The 25911-nt window shown below is 41.8% G+C and overlaps 1 protein-coding gene across 1 annotated transcript in view; it reads right to left on the reverse strand.

Annotated features, from left to right (window-relative positions):
• LNX1 (ligand of numb-protein X 1) overlaps nucleotides 1–25911 on the reverse strand; it is a 61233-nt gene that overhangs the window by 32386 nt on the left and 2936 nt on the right. Inside the window, exon 2 of the mRNA XM_008491828.2 lies at nucleotides 983–1224. Within this exon, the coding sequence (XP_008490050.1) occupies nucleotides 983–1224 (242 nt within the window). The remainder of the gene's footprint in view (nucleotides 1–982; nucleotides 1225–25911) is intronic.

Consider the following 25911-nt stretch of genomic DNA (forward strand, 5'->3'; position numbering starts at 1 on the left):
CTCTCTTTTTCCATCCTTTCCATCTTTTCCAACCAATATATATTCTTGATTGTTGCCATTCTGTCTGTTCAAGCTCTGCATGCCAGCCAAATGTTATAATCTAATAATACAACATGCCCTCAAACCAGACTGCAGGCTTAATTTCATTCTGGTATTCTCTGCATGTCCCTGCCCTTTCCTTGCTTCCCTAGCCCTACACACACAAGAGGATAGAGCTTCTCACTTTCTAGTCTTCCTTCAGCTCTTCATCCATCCTCCTAACACACAGCTGGTGCAACACAAAGTGAGCTATTCATTTTTGCTTCAGAGTCCTCAAATGCAAGCTTTGAACTCACCATTAATGCTTCTGAGTCTGCTTCTGGCCTAGCTATGTTTTTCAAATGTGCCACTCATCAGAACAAGGCACAGTATCAGAGGGTGAAGTATCAAGACAAAGTTCTCAATGCAAGTTGTCCCTGACTATAGTTATTTTAACAGGACCAGCTCCTCTGAGTTGTACCTCCCTGGAAGGCTGGCAAACATCCTGAGGTTCTTAAGGTTTGTTTGCCCTCAAATATTTGGCAACAGCCAAACACAGTTCCCAGTAGGCTTTTGGGTAGTTGCCTTTGGAACTTTCTATGGGAGTTATTTAGACCAATATATTTTGGGGTAGCCACGGCACCCATCTTATCAGCACATCCCGCATGCCATTTGCTTTTCCCACTGAGCTGACTTGCCTGAATAATCTTTCTCAAAACCTGTGGTCAGCATGTGTACATGAAATCCATCTTCAGCTTGACTGTTCCCTGGGGCAAGCAAATTTGTTTTTTACCTCAAGTCTATTGGGTCACTGAGTATGCAGTTTGATTAGCCATGTAAAGTTTAAAATTTCACTCTCCCTCCCTCCCCCTTTTTTTTTAAAGACTCCAGCAACACACGCTTCACAGAAAACAAACGCTGAAAGAGGGCACCAGGCTCTGAAACCGTCACTTCTGGTTCTTACTTCTGTTTCGGTTGCTGCGATGCAGGTCCCCAGGGCTGCTGCTTGACTGGCTGTCCTCTGAGGTGGGGCTGAAGGCCGGGTTCACCAGCCCTGGCTCATCTGTCATTAAGGCAATGGCAGCAGCTGCTGAGAGCTCAGGGCCCAGGGCAGCTACTGCTAAGCTGGAGCCATGGTCCGGAGAGCAGTCTTGGGAACGTCTCTTCCGTTCCTTGGTAAGGCCATAGTGGGATGCTCCTTTACATCTAAGGATAGGGGAGGGAAAGGGTGACATGGTAAGTTGTATTTAAATGCTGATTACTTATTGAAATTACCTGGTGTCAAGTAATCACCTCAAGTACAAACAGTGAGGATCATGGTGGCTGATGAAATACGGATGCTTAGCAAGTGGGAAAAATGCCAGTCCTGTCATGTCACACAGATTCAAAAAGAAGGAAAACTGTCATTCAGAATAGCTGAGTTACCACCTGACATGGAAAGACTACTACTGGGCAAGAAAACTTTGAGAGCCATAGCCTATCATGTAGTCTCCTGTGTATAAATAGTTGCTGTAGATGCAAGAGGGCAGGAATAGCAGGTGGCTAATTAAGCCAGAAGGTTACAGTTTGTAATTTCCTCCTTGCTTCAATGAAGGGGTCAATGAAGGACAGCAGGGTGAGGTCTGACAGCTTCTCCAGGTTTGCTGGTGAAATAAAAGAAGCCTTACCCAGCCCCATGCCCTGAAAAGCTTTCCTGGTCACCAACATGGCCACAGTTCCTGGTCTGCCAGGCAGGAGGCAGGGTCTGCCCTTCAGCCAGTGCAGTCAATAAAGAGGGGGCTGCAGGTGGGACTTGAATGCCTGATAGTTAATGTGTTCCTCTACAGACCATTTATTACTTGAACTGCAACTGATGTATTGTTCTCAAATTCAGCCAGGGAGATGAAGTTTTGAGAGACTGAAATAGAGGGGTCATTGACTTGACATTGGAAGAGGTGCAAGGGGTGTTTGTGGGGTCCTACTGACCTCCCCCCAGCCTCACCAGGGCCAAGGAAGAATTTTTGGGGTCCCACTGGCTGACTGAACACAAGTCCTCAAACCTCAGATCAGGGTCCTTGGGTTAGCTTAGTGCTTCACTGGTTTGAAGAACTCAGAGCTGGTTCTTAAATAATTCTGGAGGAAAATCCAAATCCTAAAGCCTTTCTCTACCTCTGCAGTGACACAATCCACTGTTTCTGATGGAAACATGCATGTTCACAGAAGGTCTAAAGATACAGCATAGTAAAAGGCAAATTGCAATCCTGCTCTGAAATAACTTGACTGGCTTCTGGTTCCAACTGTCTGCTCTACCTTCATCCTACACAGCAAAGGCAGGACCATACTCGGAACTTCTTTCTTAAGATTTGTTAAAGAAAGTCACTTGGGTGAAATTAAAGGTCTCTGTGCTCTTCATGAGTCAGTAATTAATTAAAGCTATAAAATAGCTGAAGAGACAGAGTGGCCCAAGGACACAGCACCTGCAACTTTTCTCCAGCACCATTTCTGCCCAGTGCCCGCCCACCAGAACCTCATTCACTAGATTAAAAAAAAATAAATCTGCCTTTTAATCATAATCTAATGAGCTTGGCCTACTTTCAGTTACTATTATCTCTTTCTTCATAGCAAAGGCTAGCTGATGACTTTCACAAAAGTGCCCTGTAGGACAAACTCACAGAAATAGCTGCAGAAACCCTTAGGGATAGAAAGCTCTTTGTAACATCAGGCATACACAAAAGGCAATGCATAATACATACAGTACACAACACTAGTGGGTTAAGTGTCAGAAAAAGAAGTAGTGCACTGAATAGAGGCCTTGGAAGAGAAATTATTTGAGAAAGCATTTCCTGGGATAGAAAGATGAGATTAGGACGAATCACAGAGATCTCTCTATCACCTTTGGAGCAGTTTAAATTTTCTTATGGTATTTTTTTTTATGAGAGACAAATTGAATTAAAAATTTTAGCACTAAATTATGATTTACCATCATTTACCTCATACCACTTCTGGCAACCTTTGTCTCTTAGAGGGAAAAAAATCAAACAACCCAACCTGTATCATACTGATGTGACTGTGAATGTATTGATGGAACTGTATATGCTTTAAGTCTTGGATGGGAATAGCTGTGGCAGACGTTACTTCCAAAAACTTTCAGAAGCAAAATGAGGCACCTCAAAAGAAAATACTCCTATGGCAAGTAAACTATTTCAGAAGACCAACAAAAATGTATTTGGAGAAGCTATTCCAATACAAGAATGCAAGAATCATCATTTAGAGCAGAAGGAGCAAGCTCTCCTGCCTCCAGTGCAGCAGGCATTTTCCTATTCCTTCCCAAATAAAAGAGGTGTGACTTCCTCACAGCTCCAGCGTCCCACACTATGGCAGGATGCTCTCCTTTGTATTGCATAGGAAACAGAACCATAAAGACCTTCCCCTCTTGCAGATTCTCCAATACAGCATTTTGGGAACCTGTCCTTTACCTCTCCTGGTTTCAGTAGGCTCACATTTGCTAATCCAACCTATAAATGCTCAACAAATAGTTTAAAAATAGCTTAACTCATTAAATTAATACAAATAAATAGCTTCAGGGTGAATTGTTTGCTATGCACAAAAGACCTACTCTGCCTTACAGAGACAATGCAAAGATTCAGAATACGATGAGATATTCCTGCTCCACATTTTATTTTCTTGTTTTCACTGTGCCAATAAAGTATCAGTAGCTGATTTTAAGAGCACCAGCCTTGTGAATGGTTCTCTAACTCAAATCTTTTTTATTTTTGGTGAGTTACATGAAGATCAGCATGAAGATCAGAACTGGTTCCGCCCAAAAACACCCAGCTACATGGACTCAACTGCGCCCTGGTGCCCAGGTGTACCTTACTACTAAAGCCTTCACTTCCTGTGGAAATCCTCACTCTCTGCTGCTGCCTGCACTGCAGACACCCAGTTAACAGCATCAATCCAACAGCAACAGAAAACAGTTACTTTGAATGTAAAGAGGGCTGACACAGTTTAAGATGTGGCTTATTGGAGAAGACAAGTTTTCATGATACAAAGAACAAGGCATAGCTTTCTAACTCTGCCAGAAATAGTTAAAAGAGAACCAAAGCTCTTCAAGTATGAACACTGAAGCTATTTCTTAAATAATTGTGGCAGGCATAAATGAACACAAATCAAGACCCCTTTCTTCAGATTAGCACAGTGTCCTTGAAGAAGAAAAAAAAATCCCAAACCCTCAAACTTGTAATAAAATCTGCAACAGCCTCTCTTCACTTTCATTGTTTTCCTTGTGCTGACACTGCTGTGATAACAGAAAACAGAAGAGATGACTGTCTAAGTGGAATCATATTTATAGTCTTTCAGCTACATTATTCCATATGGTTGGATCTGGCTCTCAGAAAAGATAGATCCATAAAACATCTACTTGCCAGTACTAATTATTTCTCTCACTGTGATTATTAATCAGCTGCCTGATTTACAGCTGGAAGAGTGGGATACCTGGTTAATATAGGCAGTCAGAAAGCAAACCAAACACTCTCTGGTGGCCAAAGTGAACTGCAGATTTATGTTCCTTCTCAGTCATGCTGGACAGTGAGTACATCCATGCAGTTGTATGATACCAAAACAATTTGAAAGCCAAAACAGAGATAAACACACATGAATAATGGGTGTTGTACAGTTCATGACACTAAAGGAGTCACTAGGTGCATATAGAAAACTCAGAAGAGTTTCTTCCGCTTTCACAGCCTCTTTTATGAAGCAGAAATGTGCTGCCCTAAATCCTGACCATCTGAGTTAACCAGCAGGTAGTAATGGGACAGTGATGGCTGCTGGAATTTTGCCCAGGGCTGCAGTTCTGACTGGCATCAACATCAGTGACCTCAGGGCAAACATTGCTCCCTGCTCCTTATATGAGGGAAGCTCTGCCCTTCAGGCTTCAGGAGCAACACATCCTAAGCACCAAACCCAGGAGATCCAAAACTTAGTAGTTGCCTTCACTTGGTCCTACCATTTGTAAAAGCTCAAAGCCAACAGAAATATTTCCACATCATTTGCAAACTCAAAGGAAAACAAGGGTTTCAAAAGAGAGATGTGTTTTCCTTACAGCATCCCTAAATTTCACAGCAAAGGGGGGCCTGAAAGTGAGGTTGACCTCAAAGATTTCCATTACCCAGGCTGACACAGGGGCAAAATGTAAAGGCAAAAAGTAAACAAGGACAACAGCATGGGTTTTTTCACTTAACTTATGGCAATCTAAATGAAACAGTATTATGATAAAAATTAAATAAAACACATATTTATGATGCATTTACTCTTTTAAAAATGCCCTGCTTTCTGTGTCACATCACAGGCTACCCCTCATTCTCCCTGCCTCACTTGTGACCTCTGGGGCAGGAAACAGGGGAAGTAAGTGAATCTAGAAAGTGACAGTGCTTGTGACCCAGGTCTGGCAGAAATACACAGAGGAGAAGCTCTCCCTGCTCAGTTCCAGCAGTGCTTTCTCAACATCACTTCCAGCACACTCATATTTTGGTGCTGTTTTGCTTTAGGGCTGCAGCAATGGACACATTGTCTAAGTGCAATTAAAAATAATATATACAGTGCTCTCAGAATTGCCCAGCAGAAGAAAATACTGCATAATGGGCTGTCATTGCTGGTCCAAAGCTAAATCCTGATCAGATTAGACAAGTGTGTTTCAGCTATGGCCTCACTGCAAGCAGTCTTATCCCTGTGTAATTTGGGGTTGACACAGGCCAGGATCAGAAGTACCAACAGTGTGTATCACACCCTGACCCTATCACATAAAACTCCCAACTGCTCTGGTACCCCTGAACTGATCTGGTGGGAAGGCTGATGGAGGAACTGATGGTGACCAACAAGAAATTTTCTGGATTTCTTGGAGCTGATAAATTCACCTGTGAGACCTGGGGCATGAGGCTCCTGCCACATCTTTGAAGAAAGAGAAGGTTTTGAGTTGTAAGAGGTTGACTCACAAGAAGAAGGCAGTTCCTGTCCCATGAGAACCATCAGCACCATGTGTGCATCAGCAGAGACTGCGGGTCAAATACCAGCTGTATGGATTTAAGGTCAAATACCAATTGTATGGATTTCAGGTCAAACATCCCAACTCTAAAGCTTTCTGAAACTCTATCATAAGAGAGTGAACTGACTTGATCAGTTCTCAGGCAGAGATGACACCAAGTCTTCTGATCTTACACTGCCAATGATGCACCAGGAGCTGGAGCCAAAACCAAAAAAAAGAGTGAGGAACCTAACTCCAACCAAATCCCCTGTTACAGAGCTAAGCCAAAGTGCAGCAAATGCACAATCTCCCTTCCAGATAAACCATACCGGTGCTCAAGAGGACTCAGACATCCACATCTTCAGCAGTGAAGATGACCAATACCCTTCTGCTCTTTATACCAAATCATGTTGTATCATCCTAGCTCAGAAATCTGGCTTCTGTTAATCCTAGTTCTAAGAGCAAAATTCCTCTTTTTTTCTGTGTGTGAAAATTAATCCTGGAACTGGGTGCTGCCTTTTCTGCTTTTTATAAAGGATTGTGTCATGTCAAGAGCATTTCTCAAGCTACTGGAATCACTAGCTATGGCTAAGAAGCTCCTGCTTGTATTAAACCTTCTTTAACATTCACAAAGAGGGGGATGAGACATCTAAAAAGCAAAGACTAAACTCCTGCATTACAGCTTCCAATGAACTTTCACTGAAAGTCATGCTGCAAAAACCTTGTCTAAACATGCAATTAGAAACAGTCTGTTCTCTGCACCTGTGCTGGGATTTCATGATGCCAGCAACATTTCTGGATGATCACAACTGCTGGTCTGTGTGCTCTGTACCCTGGCATTGATGACCTCTCCCAGTCTCAGAGATTATTTTTCACTTAAGTTGTAAATTGTCCTAGTTACTATTACTCTTTAATTTGAAGAATCTTAAACAAAACAAAACAAAACAAAAAGCCTTTTATAAACAGCTTCCTGACACCTGAGGCATCAGAACTGGCTGGGAGGGAGGTACAGGACAGCAGCTTGATCTGCTGAGGGTGAGTGATTCCATTCTACACCTCCATTCGTCTCTGTGCCAGCACTGATACAACTACAATAAAGGTTCAGATGAGGCAAATGGCTTCTCTGCCTAGCTCTCAGGCATTTTCTCATATTATTTGCTCTCTATTGTCAGCCAGAGGCCTTTGCTAAAGTATACACACATAGTAGATTTAGTGTTTCTATATTTCTGCATTACTACTCTATAAATATTTGTGAAGTTCTTCATAACATTTATTTCTTTAAGCTAAAGTTATTAGCTTAAACACTTTCCCACAAGATTGGAAAAAGCTCTCAAATATCAATTTTTTTCATTTTAATTTCTGCATATCCCTGTTACAGTTTCCTAAAGTCTTTTCATGCTTTTTGTTTTAATGAAGCCATTGTAATTCAACAAACTCTGGAACTACCTTACTAGCAAACCCTAAAGCTGTTCTGTGTCCTATCTTTAAAGATCTAAACCCAGGGAAGGGCTGTCATGTTTACAATGCTTTTGCACTATGATGCTGTCAAACAAAATACATTTGTATATTATATAAGGAACGTGTGCAAGAGTATCTGTATACTTAAACTTGACGTCAGCTACTCTGTATGAATTTGGGTGCATCACCAGAAAAAGGACTAAAAATTCCCATGGAATAAGAAAAAGTGTTTTCTAGGCATCTGAGGAAAACATATAGTGAGTGTTTTTTTACAATTACTATGTTAGTCATCAACTACAGTGACATACTCCCATTCCGGTGATTTGGTTGCTGAGAAGGGGGAGCAAGCACAGCCATTAATTCTGCTACAGGTCCTTGAAATGATTTTGCAATGGTGAAGAATGGAATTGCAGTTCAGAGTTCTGTTCCCACAGTTCCCAAAACTACTCACAGGCAAACAGTGCCAGATGCAAATTGAACAAGCATTCAATAGAAAACAAATCCCCATTTTTAACTGACTGCTGGTACAGAGGGAAGGGTGGAATCTTCAGATTTCCTACTAGTTTTTGGGAGAGTTGAAAGAGCTTGGAACACATTTTTATTCTTAAATAAACCATAGAGATTAAACTTCATGTACATGCTACCAAAGAATGATGTAACGTGGTCACGTTTAAGTTTTTTTACCCTTCTCTTTAAAAACCAAAACCTTTTATTTCAACAACCATTATCAGCTTCTAATATGAAGGTTTTTAAAAGGCCAGTTAACCTCTACCATGGGAACAGGGAACTGGAAGAAATAAGGAAACAATACTAGTTGCCTGCAGTTGTGGGCAAAAATCATGACTGGAATTATTGTGCAAGAATCCCAATTGTTGGGACTGTGTACAAATTATTGGTCCAGATCATATTTTCTCCCTCCCCTGACACTTCTTTCAGGCCACTACTCTGTCACTGATGATTTTGAAACTACAACTGTACTGATTTCTTTGCAAAGTTCAAGCACTGTTTCAAGTTCTAGTCTTAAACCATTCCAACAAATTGCAGCTGTCTCACATACAGGAGAACAGAGCTGGAAATTGCTAGAGACAGCTGAAACGGGCAAGTCAGCATTCGAACTGGGAATGCCAACTTCTTTTATGTGTTAGCACTGCTGCTTTATTGTGCCTAAGACAACTGCTACTTTCTGGAAGGTAACAGGCACAGCTGACTTCATGGCTTCAGCTTCTGCTGCCCCTTCCCCACCTGTGCCTGAGCCACCACTGCTCACATAAGGCATGGCCAGGGTTGTGGCTGTGGCTTCCACCTTTTCAGCACTGCTTAAAGTAGACCTTGAGAAACAAAAATTATGAATTAACCAGAGTGAAAGACTGCAATCTTTTAATCAGTCAATTAATCATTATTTGCTCCTAGATTACTGTAAACAAATATTTTTAATCACAAGGAAGTTACTGGCCAGAAGTACAGAACCAGAGTGACCCTGCCTGAGGCAAGACAGTATTTACTTGTAATTAACTCAATCAAATACTTAAGTTCTCCAAGAGTAATCTGCATATTTCATGCAATCTACTCACACCAGCTGACACAAACAAGGAAACAGCAAGCACACTGTCTCTAACTCATGATAGGTGCTCAGGTACTGACACAGCAAGGAGCCTATGAATACCTGGGTAGGAGATTCAGAGAAAAATAAAAGGGAAAAATAAGACACATGGGACCAGTGCTTTTGAGATCATGAGAGAGCCTGTAAAACTTGCATTTTAGTACTTCTAGCATTCAACATAATAGATCATTTAAACCCACTAATCCTGCTCAAGTGCTCTATTAAAGGCCTAAAGTACTACAAACTCCTGACTTTAGCAAAGGTGGAGCTTGAAAACTTTACCAGTGCTTTCATCACCTTCCAGAATTGCACCGTTTTCTATACAACACACTAGAAACTTCAGCCTTCCTCACTCTTGAAGGAAACTTGAGCATTGTTTCAAACAAAAGTGAGAGAACACAAATTAGAAGGACCCCAGAGATGTCCCCTCATGGAAAACTTGTGTACTTACCAAGAGCTGTATGTTATTTTATCTACAGATGGTGTGCACAAGGGGGCAATCACAGGCAATGTGTGTCAGTTGGGTATTAGGAAGGATTGGTAAGACAGCTGTCAGCCTCACATCTGGTTTTCAAGTCCATTTAAGACTGCTCAAAGAACAGTACTAGTACTGCACAGGACATCTTCACCTCTGATTTCACCATATACTAATTAAAAATTAATATACTCTTTTTACAGTAGAAATTCAGATTCTATGTAAGGACACTGCAGCAGAATCATTAAATATCTTCCTCATTTAGAACCTTAACTGAAAAATGAGCCTAAGAAAAATTCCAGCATATATATACAAAATCTTAAAAATGTGAATACTGCTAAAATCCATTTATCCGTGACAAATACAAGTCCAAAGACAAAGAAATTCTTAAGACTATACCTAAATAACACTGCCCAATCCAATACACTGCATTTTTCAAATTATGTGGAGATATATATATATAACTAATGTTAAGAGTGAGAACTTATCTTCTGATTCATGTGTTTTTCACATTTATCTTTAAATGTTTTGATCACGGAGTTATATTCAGCAGGTATAACTAGTCTCCTGGAACTTAGTATCTCAGCATTGTCTTCCCTTCCTAATATCCCCACCTATACTATAAAAACTTTATGATGCAGTGAGCAAAATATGCTTGCAATGGGAGCCAGGGGTTTTGGATTATTAACAAGGGTGACAGCATCAGCGTAACCTGATTCTTGCAGCCTGCCAGACAGAAACTTTGTATTTACACAAATTTAGCACACAATGAGCCTCATTGCAGCATCTACAATCACAGACACCACAAACAAGTGCTACTGAGAGCAGGTTTGGGCCCTCTGTTGGCACAAAGCTATGATACACAGACAGGAGTCTCTAGATGTAAAATAATATAAGGGGAACAATGAGTTCAATTTCAGGATGTGTTCAACCCAAGGCTTGGGATTACTGATGTGTTCTCCACTGGCATTCGACATTACAGAAAACAATGGGGCTGCACCCCTTTGGTACATTGGTACTGTAAGTACCAAATGCTGTCTTTGTACCCTCTTACTGACAGACAATTCTATGGAGAGCCACCCACAGCTCCAGCTCTGGTGGCATTTGCCTCTGACCTCTGTGACCCAAAAGTGACATAAGATCCCTTTCAGGTCATCACGGGTATCTCAGTTACATCCCTGACACATCTTGGTACACATCAGGCTCTGAACACACACTTGCTTCCTCACTGGGAACATCAGCAAAAGCAGACCTGCAGCACACCTTCTCCAGAAGTTGCAAACTCCCAGAGATCCCTGTCAGATACCCACCTGAGTGTTGAGCAAGCATCTTCACCACCATGACTAAGTAGTGTTTTAAGATGTCACAAATGTTTCCCATTTTAAAAAGTAGTTCTCCTGTCTTATCAAATCCAATGTCTTATTCAACAAAGACCCCGAATCAGTTCTATAAGAGTCAACTGTGTGTGACCTATGAATCACAGTCTCTTAAACTTATAACAACATGGGCTCATTGAAGGGCTAGGGAAGGAAGAGTACAACGTTTCCTGCTGTATCCTGCTGTATATTTTGTGAAGTTAACATAGCTGACAGCTCATTTTTCTAGAGAAACATTGTTCTGGCTTCTACTTCTGGGGGCTCAGCATTCTTATCCTTTGCTGCAAGAGGATAGATGAGAAGGATGTTATAAGTCCATTTTCAAAACAGAACTACCCAAACTCACTGGATTTGCAAAAATCTTATGCAAATCTGCTTATGGTTTTATGGGTTCCACCCAGCTAAATATGAGATACCTCAGTGAGATATTTCACCCTCCCATTTAAATAAACACATGCTGTAAAAACATTTAAAGGCTCCAGAAAGTCCGTATCTATCCAAAGCACAAGTATGGATGGAATGTTGTTTACAGGCTTCTGAAATCTCACATGGTAGGAAAGGCCCACTTATGCTGTAAAAATTGTGAAAAATACTTTTGTTTTGAATCAGCTTTTTTTTCCGAACAGAACTAACAAAAATACTTTTAACCTGGATTCTTTTATCCAGGTCTGAAAAAAACAGTCTTCTCAGCCAACTCCCCAAGTAGCTACCCTTATGCAGTGCTGTGCTCAATACCATGGTAAGCATCCAAAAATGCAACGTTGAGGTTTCCCTCCTGTTGTACCTGGACCACTGGCAGCACTGGCTTGGCAAGGGAGGCTGAGAGACCTCACACCCTCAACACCTCAGCTTCAGGAGTGCTCTGACCACTGAAGCTCAGGGCAGATTGAGGTAAGGCTGATCTCTCCTCCTCCTACTGAGGATTATTCAGAGAGGAGGATTGAGCAAGAGGGAACCCGATGTTATCACCAAATGAAAAAACTGGTGCCTGGGGAGGAAGAATCTGAGTCCTGCTTCAAAGGCTGCTGGGGCTTTTCAATACAAGTTGGAAGAGACTTGAAAGAAATGCAATATTTTCTGTTAGTCTGACCCAGGTCAAGGAAAAACTGCTTATACCAACTACCCTGACACATAAGCCCTTCTTCAGTCTGAAGCTGAAGAAGTGTCCTCTGAGGCATCAAATATAGGTTGACAATCTTTCCCTAAAAATGTATTTTGTTTTCTTATACCACCAGGGTTTAACTCATGAATCAAGGGATAAAACAAACTAGGACTGAAACAGGAATCTAACCCCTTAATTACAGAAGATGCCTTCAGAAGTGGGTACTGTATTACCAACACCAAGTGGATTTTCCTGACAAAATCTCACAGAATCAGAGAACAGCCTGGTCTGGAAGGGGCCTTAGAAGATCATCTGATCCAACCTTTCATGGGAAAGGGAGCCTAAATCAGATTATCTAGCACCCTCTCCAGTCGTATCTTGAAAACATCCAGTGATGGGAAATCTGTCACCTCCCTGGGGAGGTTGTTTCAGTGAATGATTGTTCTCATGGTAAAAAAGTAACTTTTGCATATATCTTACTTGAAGGCCAAGTTGCTCAGATTACTGCTGCTTCATATTTTTTAGCATGTAGATGCTATAGGTTTCTTCAGGTTTTCTTAGTCACTTCTACTTTCTTAGATTTCATGCTACTTTTGCATAGTATAAATAAGAAAAAAAGTTTTCACTCCATTTTGTTCTGTAGTTATTCAATTAATTTAAAAAGTACAGGGTAAGAGGCAGTAATTTCATACTGTCCTGTTACAGAACACATTAATTTACCTACTCATGATACAAAAATACAGGAAATAGAGAAGGTCCTCAAATGTTCTTTAGAAAGCTGCTTCTTCATTCCCCCTTTATGCTTCTGCAGCCATAAGGATTCCAATATTCAATCTTTAATAACTATTTTTTCTTTCAAAATTAAAAGATAAATAGTATGCATGCAGCTGGACACTTAGACTACTGAGGGCAAACCTGGGCAGCAGGTTTGGAGACCTTAGCCTTGAATATGAGCTGCAATTATATTCCCCCAGGTAATCCAAGGGTAATCCTTGCCCCTGCTGTCCTAGGAGAGGGCACATCCTGCTTGACCTTGCTACTCCCACAAAATGGGTGGGGGCTGCTGTGTGAGAGGCTGCCTTGAAGTGAACCCAAACCACGAATTCTCTGTGACAGGTTGTGGCATCTGGGTGACTCAGCCAGGCTCTGTGCCTGAGGCTGTTCCAGTCCTGGCTGTGATTTTGTTAACGTCACAATTTAAGTAGACTGGGGTCTAGTTAAAAGTGATGATGGACCCCCTGAAGGAAAACCAAGGTGACATAAGAAATGATGTCACTTCATTATCAGCTCTGAAAGGGTGGTAATTACATCTGTCTTTTTCAAACTGATTACCCTCTTCCTTCAGAAGGCAGCTGGCAATCTGATCTCCTGCAGCATGCTCATGCCATGCCTCCTTACCTGCTAATTTTCACAGTAAAGTCATGACCCACATCATGAAGCATGGTAACCTGAGCCATCACCACCAGACAGGATGTCCTGCTGGACATCTACACCCGTGTCCAGTGGGCAGCAGCATGCTGGGGGCATTGGACACGAGGGAGGCCCAGATTCAGACATACATAAAACAAATCCAGTTTACTTCACGTAAATATTACTGCAACAGCCTGTCAATGCAGATGCCTCATCGAGCCAAACTGAACAGCTTTGTAACACAAAACAATCTTACACTTACAATGAGAAAATTTTCTCTAGTTCCAAAATATGCCCCCCAGCCTGACATGGACATTAAGGATAGGTAAAAAAAAACCAAAAAAAAAAAAACCAAAAAAAAAAAAAACCAAAAAAAAAAAAAAACCAAAAAAAAAAAAAAAACAAAAAAAAAAAAAACAAAAAAACAAAAAAACAAAAAAAACAAAAAAACAAACAAACAAAAAAAAAACCAAAACCAAACCAAAAAGAGAGAGAGAGAGAGAGCAGACAGACTAAACAAACTGGTAACGCATTTAAATATTTATATTGGCAATAGAGATTGGCAATAGAGATATGGGTATATGTTTTAGTATTTTTTGCAATGCCTTGGACCAGTGATTGATGGTTTACCTATCTTCAGCTGCTTGTACCTTCTGAGGGACTTCATTATCTGCCCTGAAACAAATTTTTTTCCTGAAGGGCAAAACCAGACACTCAGAAATGTTTGTTTATAATGGTGCAATACAGAGTGAAAAGGAGGAGGAGAGAGGGAAAGTAATACCTAGTAATTTAGTGACTGCAAACAGAACAGCCTCGTGGCAAATTATTTTCTTATTTCTTTAAAAGCTAATTGAAAATGCCACAGCGTCCTGAAGGAGGGTTTGCTGAGTACCTAGAAACTGGCATTAGGAGACCTTCCAAAGCTGAACACAAACTCTTCTGCAACAAGTAACCACACCAGCTTCCAGAGACAGCGCTGCTTCCTAAGTGGTTGTCAGCAACAAGGACACAGGTGATTAGTGTGGAGGCTGTGCAGTGGTACCTCAACCACACCATGGATCTGATATGTGTAGGAACACATCTGAGAATAGCTTCCCTGGAGATATCCCTGTTCCAGAGAGAGAGCATTCAGGAGAGAAGCTATCCTAGAGTAAGCACAGTACTGTCACTTCACACCCAGATTTATTATGGATTGGCTTCCCTGTGCACTCAAACCAATTTTTTTTGGGATAACACTAATTCCAGGCTCTGCACCTCAAGAGCCTTTCTTCACACGAGGTAGTGGCAATACATAAACAAGGTATCTCTAAAATTACAACTTGTTTTTAAGTCTACAAATGTATCTGTCCATTCCTTTAGTCCTCAGAGTCAGATGTAACATTCACGCCAATGGAAATCAATAACAAAAGGAAGTGAATCAAGAGATCCTTCTGTTGGGGGAAAAAGAGATATTTTTTTCTTTCTTTGGATAAACTTATTTATGTTAACTAACATGTTAAAAGCATAATTTTAACATGATTCCCCTAATAAAAATTTAGGGTTAAAAAAGATCTCCCCTACTCAGTAGGCAGACTTTTTCTGGCATCATCCTTTCTAAAAGAATCTAATTACATAAAAAGTGATTCATCTTATCAGCCATGTCTAGCTGAGGCTCAGGATCAGATCTGATGACACAGAGATGATACTGTCCTGCACTTCAAACTCTGGAGCTCTGTGAAAGCCAGGGTCTACCCCTCAACATGCCAAATCTTGAAAACAAGTTACAGGACCACTTCATTTCATGTGTAATAATATGTCCTTAGGACTTGCTATGGTTTTGTTCAGTGCCTCCCACAACACAGATTTGTCTCCTTTGTGAATTCTTTAAGACACCGTAGAACAAAAAAGCAATACAAATAAAAGCAGCCCCATAGAGCCCTAACTGTTGGCATGGCACTTCCATTCCCTGTCAGATACCTGACATCTCTAGCAAGAAGGAGAGGAATGAAAGTAACAGCCAACCAGCCACCTTATAAAGGCCCAGAAGAGGCTGGAACTCAAAACAGAGCTGTGGAACTGTATTCAGGTGTTGATAAAGATGTAGAATTGTGGCCCACCTGAATTTCTGTGCTCAGCTCTGGGCCTGACATCTCACCATTGGCTTGCAAGGTGAGATCTTCAAAGTGGCTGTTTCAGAAGACCTCAAAGCAGCACTCTTTGCAAAGCAATCAGAAGGGAGGGTAATATCAGCAACTGCTTCCCTGGCACAGGGGACCACAGTCAGCACAGCTGCTCTTTTTCGAAATGTCAGAGAGGAAAAAATGAAAAGTGCTGAGGGAGTTGTCATGAGCAGATGGCAGTATAGGTGATTCCAGAAAAATACTTCACACAGTCATAATCTTTTCTGAAAACATTGCTCAGGCAGCTCAAGTCTGACTACCTTTACAAACTGCAAACACTGCTTGAAAAACAAACATGTAAATTATAAAATCACTCAGGATCCAGTTCCCTTGCTTGTCTCTGAGATAGCCCCATATCAGTCCTCTCCTGCATGGTCACAGCCATGTCCAGAGAATGTCAGTGGGAGAGTTTTAGGCTATACCCATTGCTCCACTTTACTACCTTTGGGGACCCCCTTTGCAAGCCACTCACCTCAGGGAAGGTCTGTGCAGGGCCAGTCACCCCATCAGTGCCCACAGAAAATAGCAAAATGCTGTCCCTGGGCTCTGCAGGAACTCATGCACCTTCGGAGGCAAAACCTTTGTGGACCATCTCAAGGTCATTTTGAAATTCTGCTGATGTTTGCCCACACAGCAAGCCACGGCAGCTCTCAGGTGGACACAGGGCTGCCTCCTGTTCTTCTTGGTGCCCAGGGCCTCCCCAGGTGGGAGGATGGGAACAGAGGGAGAGAGTGAGTGAGGGTGGGAGGGAGGGAGGAATATCATTCACTGCCAGGCCTATGCCAGTCTTGAGCACTGCCAGAAAGAGATGGAGGAAAAAACCACACAGAAGCTTTTTTCAGTGAAGAAGGCTGAAAATGTAAGCTCTGAATTTCTCTACAGTCAACAGGAAAAACCCCTCTACTTTCTTGTGCCAAGGTCACTGAGGTGAAATGGAGATCCAGAACAATTCCTACTTGTCTCCATTCCAGTGGTCAACCAGAGGTGTGGTGAGAGGGGACCAGGATTCATCCTCAGCCTATAGCTATACAGTTCAGATTCTTCAACATCTTCTGAGTCAGGTAGCAAGTCTATTCATCCTGTAGAATCCTTGGGGCCTTTTGTGGTGATGGCAATGACCTTTACAAGCACTAGCCTCAAGGCTGCAGACAGATGGGGACCTTTCCACACCCTTACCCTTTAGCTGCAGATTTCACCATTTAGTGAGATTTTTATCACCAGGTTCTGCTTTATCACCAGTCCTGCTACTCTCCTGAAAACATCCTGCCAAAAAGAGACTTTCTGGTCAGTGTAAGTAATAGAGCTTGTGCCTGTCAATGCAAGGAGATAAATTTCAACAAAAAACCTCCACAAGTCACAGTTTTCAAAGATCTGTTGTCACACAGCTACCACTGTCACAAGGGAGAGAAGTGGAGTCTGAGGTTTCACAAGGCTCTCACAGAGAGGCATGATTTTTTTGGAGGGAGGGGGGGGTTGTTACAGAAGATTGCAGAAGCTGGAGTCCATGACATTTTATTTGTATTGTTTCAACTCATTCACCCACATACCCTCAAGGGATATTTTGTTTTTTAAAATTGCTGTTTCTGCTAAAAACTCTTGTGCAAATCACTGTGGTTAGACACTCCTTTCCCCCAAAATATTTTTTTTATCTCTACTATTCTATCTCTGTGCTATCTAGGTGTAAAAAATAGAAGTTTCCCCATGTACACAAAAACCTCAATTTGTTCCCAGTTCATTCCAATGAACTTCAAGAGAGTAATTTGTTGAAGCCAAAGGAAAATACTTGTATAGAACTAATCTAAGTGAGGAAAAAAATGAGCGTGTTGTTATCACTCTTTTCGCTACTGCTTCCATCTTCCATAGCTTCCTGAGTACTGAAATGTCAGACTGAGTAGCAGCTAGAGACAAGGTCCATGAACAAAGCAAATCAACAAGGTAAGAGGAATTGAACAATATAGGAGGGAGAAGAACTTACAACCCCAATTTTGTTAGCTGATTTTATTTTCACTGTTTGCAGTGGGTTTTGTGGGAGAGTTTGCTCTTTTATGGACTTCACTCCAGGTAGTAACTTAAGTAGGCAGAGGATCCATTGATAAAATTCTGATTAGCTGTCAGTTCTACAACTGAACTATTTCATGGCCTGGCTTAACCTATGTTTAGTCTAACAGATAAATGTTTAGAGCTCACCAAGGCTGCTGAAGTGAATATAAAGAGAATCTTGCCAAACCTGGTCAATCCATAAAGCTTTCTCTGTTTTTAGCTTTCAGCATTTCATGTTTTGCTCAAGTTAAGCTCTAAGCTTAAATTCTCAGTTTACTCATACATTAATCCATAAATGTAAAATAAGAAGCATAACCAGCTCAGATTTTTGCAGTGCTGTAGTGCAAGGCTTGTTGTGCTCAGTACCATTGGAGTTAAACACAAGGGTCCTTGACAAATCAAGTCAACTATTTTCTCTCTTTCCCTTTCCTCTTTACTCTCCTGGAACAAGACAACACTCAAGGAAATAGTCCTTTCACAGACTGTTTCACAGACCAGAGAGGTGCTTGGAGACAAGAGAAGAAAGCAGATGGGGTCTCACCATCACTACAAGAAGGAGGACAGGGCTTGTGCAGCCCTGGGAGAAGTGTGTGTTCATGGACTGACTGAACTTAACAGCTTCAAGTGACTTCGAAATTATGGATGGGTGGTCTCCATCCTGCATGCTCAGTCCTTATTTGATCTTTACACAGTGAATTTACTGTAGTGGTTACAATGGAGTCTGTGTCCAAGAACACCCTGTATCTTTAAACCAGTTCCATTCTCCTCCAGCAGACACGAGAAACGTGGTGCTGTCGTGCTGTGCGATGTTTGAGGCCACGCTTCCCTGGGTACTTCTGTACTGAGGGGAGCAGAAGTGTGGGAGAGGTGAGAGCAGAGGTGTAAAGAAAACAGAAGTTGACAGAGACTGACTGAGCATTACAAGTCACGTCAAGGGAACCAACAGAAAGATTACTATTTAAAGAATTTCAAAGCCACAGCTTCTCTCAAAACATACATAGAGCAGGAGCAGCAAATTCACACTTGGCAGGTAGCGTCAGGAGTTTATGTAACACTGCAAAAAGATAAGCACCTCTTTAAAAGCAAACTGTTATTTTTACCCAACAAGCAAGCAAACTGAGCTCTCTCATCACAGATGAAGAAACCTTCATGCTGTCAGCTGTGAGTTTTCTTGGTGTTGTAAAGCACCACAGGGCACAAATTCACTATGGTATTTTTTGCTTAGGTTGTCAGCCACTATTTGATTTGGGGATTTGAAAAGCTGAGGAGACATGAAGCACAGGAAGATCTGAGCAACGATTATCAGAACTTAACAAAAAACAAGGAAACCATCACAAACCTGTGAAATGCATTTTCTCTCTAAGAAAGAGACTGTTAACCTCTCTGCAATACTGATATAACAAAAATATGAGGGATGTAACTAAGCATCTGCTGAAGATGGGAACGGAAAGGAAAAAGGAAGACAAGCAGATTGTGTTGTGAGGTAGGTGAAACAAGAGCAAATGCAGCTTGGAAGTGTCTGGTACGAATTACAATTCACCAGCTCTAGAAGAGGGTTTCTTGGTCTCTGCTTCCTTTTATAAATGTCTTTTGTTCACTTGCGTCATGTTATTAGTATTCAAATAGATTAAAAAAAGGCTGATCTGTGGGACTTTGCATTTATTTTCTTCATCAACTCAACATATTAAGTGCAAGTTTATATGTACATTCAGTATCTTATTATTAAACGTTCTGTCCTGTTTTGGTCTATTCTCTTCTGATATATTTTGAACATAAAGACCGCAACTGTAAGCGCCTTCAAACCTGCAGATGCTTAGACCACTGGGAAAAGAGCAGGAAAAAATTGAAATGCAGCAGCCATTACTGTCCGACTTCATTACACTCATGCCTTGGAAGGATAAAACAAAAATGTACCAGAATTTAATCTCCTCTGAGGGAATAAACTGGGAGCAGAATCTTTGCTAGAAACTATGCACACTCCGTCCACTAAAACTCATCAGGGTATGCAAAATTTAAATGCAATTTAAAAATGGACACTGAGGAAATTTACAGACACACCACCAAGGAAAGTACATTTGTATGGCCATACCCTTGACCTACGACAGCACAGAGCAGGTGGAAGGCAGATGCAGAGAACACAGCATGTTCCCAAAACTGGAAGTAGTGCAGGATGTGCAGAACTCTGCCAGTCCTGTGCCAGGGTCAAGGTCATAGCAAGGGGGCATGAGGATGACATGGACTGCAGTAGCTACCATGAAGTACTCATAGCATGATCTTCTTGGCATTTTTATACTGATTGATGATTTACTAATATTACAAGTATCAGTATTTCCATTAAAGTCTGGACTGGGGCAAAGGAACAGCAAATGGCACTTTCAACTATACTCATCCCCAAAACAGAGCCCCATAATTGCAGCAGTGCCAAGAACAAAAAAGAAACACGAGCATATGCACACTGCATTTGGAAAACAATTGTGTTTGTCCTTTCTTCAGCAGTGCTCTCGTCCTGCTGTAATGAAAAACCAGGTAGTAATGCTTGAAGGAGAGATGTGCCAAATGTTTATACTAGAACCAGTGATGAGGCTCCTTTGAGAGTTGACAAGGGCAAGTCACAATCACCTTCTGGGATTCCTGCTCCCACTGCAAAACCTGTTTGGCAAAGGGCTGTTTTGCAACATGTGCTCCTCATACAGGGGGCTTGTTTCTGACTGTAATTTAGCCTCTTGGCAGGAGATGCTCAGACATATCAAGAAAAACAGCCTTGCACATCCATATTAGCCTGCACATCCTCATATGGTAGCAGCAGCGAAGCATACTCTGCTTCCAGTAGTCTCCTGTGTGTCACAGGACAGGTTTGGTTAATCGTGTCCATCTTCTCTCTACAAAATCCAGCTCCACAGGGGTCATTTCTTTGTCTTTCATATTTTTGTGTTATAAAATCCACAAGTGAAGTGGCCTCTGCAGATGCTCCTATGAAACCATTCCCCTACTCATTTTACATGGGAAGGAAAGTTAAAAACATGAGGACATCACCAGTGCTAACTGAAAGTTAAAAATAGCATATAGTGATGCTTATTACATATGGGAGGAGAGAAGAAAATACCTGAATCATGTTTGCAAAAATTATACAGTCTGTTCTTAGCACACAAAACATAACAAGACCATCAGTCTACTAATCTTATCAGTTCACTAAGTTCTGTAGAGGAGACAGGAAAATACAATCCTAGAGCATGTCAGCTTCCTCTCATACTCTATTTAAGATGTTAGTAAATTATTTATATTTTATATTAAGAATATTACACACTGTCTAGTGAATTATGGGACTGCAGTACCTGATATATAGTGAGGTGTAAGTTTCATACATGCGAATGAAATGACTTGCTGACCTAAAGTACTTGTATCCTGCCAATATAATTTCAAGACAGTCAAGGAGGGAAAAATAAATCCCAAAGTGATACACTGACTGTCAAATTTTGCAGTTGAAATTTATACTACTAAAGACATTTTATTAATTTATTTTTCATTATCTAGGCAAATAATATGCTGTGGGTTAGTAGAAGGGCAAATAGGAAATTAGTATAGCTCCAGTAACTGCAAATATCTTGCCTTAACCTAACTTAATGCAATGTGTCACAGCAGTGTTATGGAGCAAGACAACTCCACAAGGGCAGAAGAGTCAATAGTGATTATTTCCTCCTCTCCTAGGTATCCATTATACTCAGTTCAGTGTCTTCATAAAAAGAAGAATGAATGACAGAGCAGATGCTGTCTATGTGTGATCATTACAATTCTGATTGTCTGCCTGCACTGCTAAGAACAAGACTTTATTGATAAAGATTGATGGTGTTGTCAACAGAAATTCAACAAAAAGGAGACACAAAAATCCCAGAAATATGGCTTATTACTCATTGTTGGCCAGTCTCTTTCCTTTAGGAAGGATGTGTTGTATAATACGGGCCCATGCAAACAGCATGAAGTTCAATAAGGCCAAGTGCAAGGTCCTGCACATGGGTCAGGGCAATCACAAGCACAAATATAGGCTGGGTAGAGAATGAATCGAGAACAGCCCTGAAGAAAAGGACTTAGGACTGTGAGGTGATTCTCCCCCTCTGCTCCAATCTTGTGACATCCTCCCCAGAGTTCTGTGTCCATTTCTTTACCCCCCAACATAAGAAGTACATAAAGCTTTTGGAGTGAGTACAGAGGAGGGCCATGAAGATGATCAGATGGTTGGAGCACCTTGACTATGAAGACAGAGGGAGAAAGTCAGAGCTGTTCAGCCTGCAGAAGAAAAAGCTCTGGGATAGCCATCTAGAGGCCTTTCCGTAATTGAAGGGGGCCTACAGGAAGGAAAGCTGGGGAGGGACTGTAGTGATAGTGTGAGGGAATGGTTTCAAGATGAAAGAGGGTAGATTTAGAGTAGATATTAGGGAGAAATTCTTTAATGTGAGGGTGGTGAAACACTGGTACAGGTTGCCCAGGGAAGTTTGGAATGCCCCATCCCTGGAAGTGTTCAAGAACAGACTGCCTGGGGCTTCAAGCAGCCTAGTCCAGTGGAATTGTCCCTGCCCATGGCAGAGAGCTTTGAATTAGATAATCTTTAAAGTCCCTTTCAACCCAAACCACTCTAGGATTCTATCAATATGTAGAAGGTATGAATACTTCACAGATTATTTTTTTTTTTTGCAAAAGTTGTACAGCATCTGTAGCAATATCTAGCCATTTCACTAAGTTTCTCCTGAACTTGCTTCAATCTGTATTCAGAATCTGCTGTCAATTAATAAATTATATGAATAGAAAAAGCACTTTCTAGAGAAAGCCCAAGGATATACTGGCTAAATTCAGTGTTCATCAGCTGCAACTCTGCTGGGGCCTAGGGGTGAATTCAGCTTCCTAAGATGCATTTTAAAAAAGTTCATATTTTTAATCCCAAAATAGTGTTCATCATCAAGCCAGGAATCCTTCTGTGGCAGTGGGGTTTTAGCCATGCCATATGACTAACAAATACTTCCACTTGGGTACCAGTTCACAGATGGACCAGCCTGGACCCTCCTTTTGAAACAGAAGGTCCCAAGAAACCACACCTATACTGTCACACATCTTATGCTATTAGTCCAAGATTATCAGTGGTCTTCCTATAAAACCTGTGCTTTTGTGCCCTGTCCTGTTGACATCCTTGTGCACCCAGTCACAACATGGTTTGGAGGTAAAGGGGGCAGGGAGCAGTCTGGACACAAGTCACATGCCGAGATGCAGAAAATCTGTCCTAATTCCTGAATGATAGCTCTGTTTATGGAGAAGGTCATGGAACATAGTTGGCTCCTCTGTAGTTAAAGAATCTTGAAAGCATATTTCCCCAAAAGGTCAAGAGTCTTAAAAAAACCCAAGAAGGTCCTCAGATCTACTACTCTGCATCCCTACAGTGAAAGGAGATGCGCTGCAGCTGAATCAGTATTTGGAGCAGGATTTAAGCTATGACAAGCATTAAGAGCTCCACAAGAGAAGTGTTTATCCTCGTGTTACAGGACAGTCCAGTCCTGCCAGATTTGTCAGAGAAATAGCTGAAGGAAAAATATCCTTGTCATGCTGCCAGTGCCAGTGCTAAACTAGGTTAATTGTCAGAGAGATGCAGAGGTCGGCCAGATTTGCAGCACACAGCCTGCGTGGCTTCATGGCAGACAAGAAATGGGAGTCTGCTGCTTGTGAGTAACCACCAACCTCCAGCAACTCCCAGCACCTCAAACCTCTCTCTTACCCCACTGGCCCTCCAGGGTTCCCCTGGTGCTTCTTTCTCTCTCTGTTCCAAACCCTGAATCAACCTCTGATAGGGCTAAGGGTTGCCCCCTCCGTGCTCCTGTTACATGGGCAAGACACGGAAGGAAACTTCTGACGAGCACCCTACACAAAAAACAAACATAACTGAGATATAACTCATTCATTAAAAGAAATCTTTCTAATAACCATAATTATTGCATTACCTTTCCAGCTTGGCTGGGTTTCACTTCTTATGGCTGGCTCAAGTTTCACTCTTGGCAACAAATTGTATTTGTTGAGACTGACACTGGCCAGCACCAGCCTTTTCCAAAGGTGTGAGAAGGCTCCAGCAATGACAAAACATGCCAGCAAAGGAAACATTCTAATTCTAATCTCAAGTGTGTGTAGGTAGCTGTGAGTGAAGGAGAGTTTGGTGCACGCACAGAAGGAATAAGCCAGGATCTTCCTCAAATTGTAGCTGAAATGACGACTTTCATTATACACAACACTCCCAGGCAGAATCAACAAATTCTTAAAGCTCTCAAAGGCTTTTTAGTTTCTGGAGCCATACCAGACAAATCTATTTCTGCACCTAGAATCACACTGCTGGGGAAAATGACGCTCACCAGTAACACTTACTCATGCCATGAAAACGCAGCACTCTCAAGCCTGGGTTGTGGAACTAGGTGGGATGTGCAAGTGGGGAAAGGGAGAGGTGGCAGAAGGCAGGGGAGAGGCTCCCCCCCACCACGTGCTGCTAAAAGGAAAACACCACCCATTTGGCAGAGTCCAAATGAGTCTTTGGCCAAAACGTGACCAGACCCAGAATGGTCACAGTCAGTAGAAACAACTGCCTTCTGTTGCACCTCCTGTGCCAGCAGCAGTCTGTATCAAACACTCCTGAATAACAACATCTAATGGATTCAGGAAATTCAGATGGGTCACGTCAGCACCATGAGTTTAGACTACAACTCTTCCTGTATTTTTAAGAATAACACAGTGTATTTGCAGTTCACTTACATGGGCTTCTGCTTGGTGGCTTTCAGGCCATATTTGTACTAAAATTCCAAGCATTACTCTGCAATTCTAAGATACATAAAATACAAAGATGAGAGTAAGATGACCTTTTGCTTTTAGAACAGAAATTCTCACAAACTGTGCTAATTTCACAAGTACAGACCTGAAGACAGACTAAAATTTCCCCACTGAGTTGAAAAGAAATTCAATAAATTGGCCACCAGTTAAGCTCAGTGCTGGCAGGGGGCTGGGAGGACACATCTAATATCTTGACCTAAATTGTGCTTACTATAAAAAAAAAAAATGTGCCCAAGGACACTGGGACACAGCTGGTGCTTGCTTCTCTTCTTTGTAAACTGAATGAACAAAGAAACAATATTTTACTGGCTATTCCCAACATGCTGTTTAGAAATTTAAGAGAGTAATTATCATATAGAAGTTAAATATAGAAACTTGATCCAGTTAATCTCGCGAGATCCCTTTGACTGTTTCACATGAAACCCAAGAGGGATAAGAAAAAATGAAATAATCTTTCACATGCAGGAGCAGGTTGTGCATTTCCTTCTAATAAACAGTAGTTTTTTCCTTAAAACATGTCTTGATTTAAATTATTGGGGTGGATCTAGCTACTGTATTACCAGCACCAATGAGGCCAGGAGGTGTTTAACCCTTGGAGCCAGGGGCTCCCCAGCTGTCACAGCGCTGAGCACAGGCCGTGCCCAGCAGTCTCCTGGGCACTGGCTGGGTCAGCACAGCCACGTGCTGCAGGAGGATTAGGTTGGAAACCTCCACACATTTTCCACGTGACTGAGGTCCTCAGAGGGAAAAGATGAAGCCATACACTGCTGAGTCTTGCATTCTCCTTCCCCTCACAATTTTATTTCTAAGTGGCTTGTTAAGCCCCAAGTGCAGAAAATCCTTCTATGGAGAAATACTCCACTGTACAGGTCCTGATTTGAAGTGACAGGGTTGGTGATGGAGACTGGTGTCTCTCAGTATGAGCAGTGCCATCAGGTTTTCACCCCCAAGAGAACTTTCTGCAGTGGCCAAGGGCTGCCTCTCCAACCACACTATTTGTTTTTAGCCAGGGGGAATAATATGTACTGACTCAAGAGAATGCTTGGGCAAGTATTTCCTTTCTGAAGATATTTTAGATGAGAAAGAGAGAGGGCAGGTGCCTTTTGAAGCAGCTTTACTGGGGTATAAAAGAGAAAGCACAGACCCCGAACTGGGGTCTTCTCCAGACCCATGCAGACCCTTATGACACTGAGAGCCACTGGGTTGGGATGGCTACACCCCACTCTCTCCTAGAGGCTCACAGATTCCTCTTGTCCTGCCAGGTGTTTCCACGTGCTTCTCCTCAGGAGTGAGCGCACCAGTTTACAACTGGCTGCTCCTCAGGAGCTGGCTAAGAGGAAGGACAAGAAGAGCATCTGTGCTGAGATCTTTGCTGAAGGCAGGGGAGGAACAACAGACAGTGGCAAGGAAGTGGTTTTAGTGCAGG

This window comes from Calypte anna, chromosome 4A (genome assembly GCF_003957555.1).
Source record: "Calypte anna isolate BGI_N300 chromosome 4A, bCalAnn1_v1.p, whole genome shotgun sequence".
Lineage (NCBI taxonomy): Eukaryota > Metazoa > Chordata > Aves > Apodiformes > Trochilidae > Calypte > Calypte anna.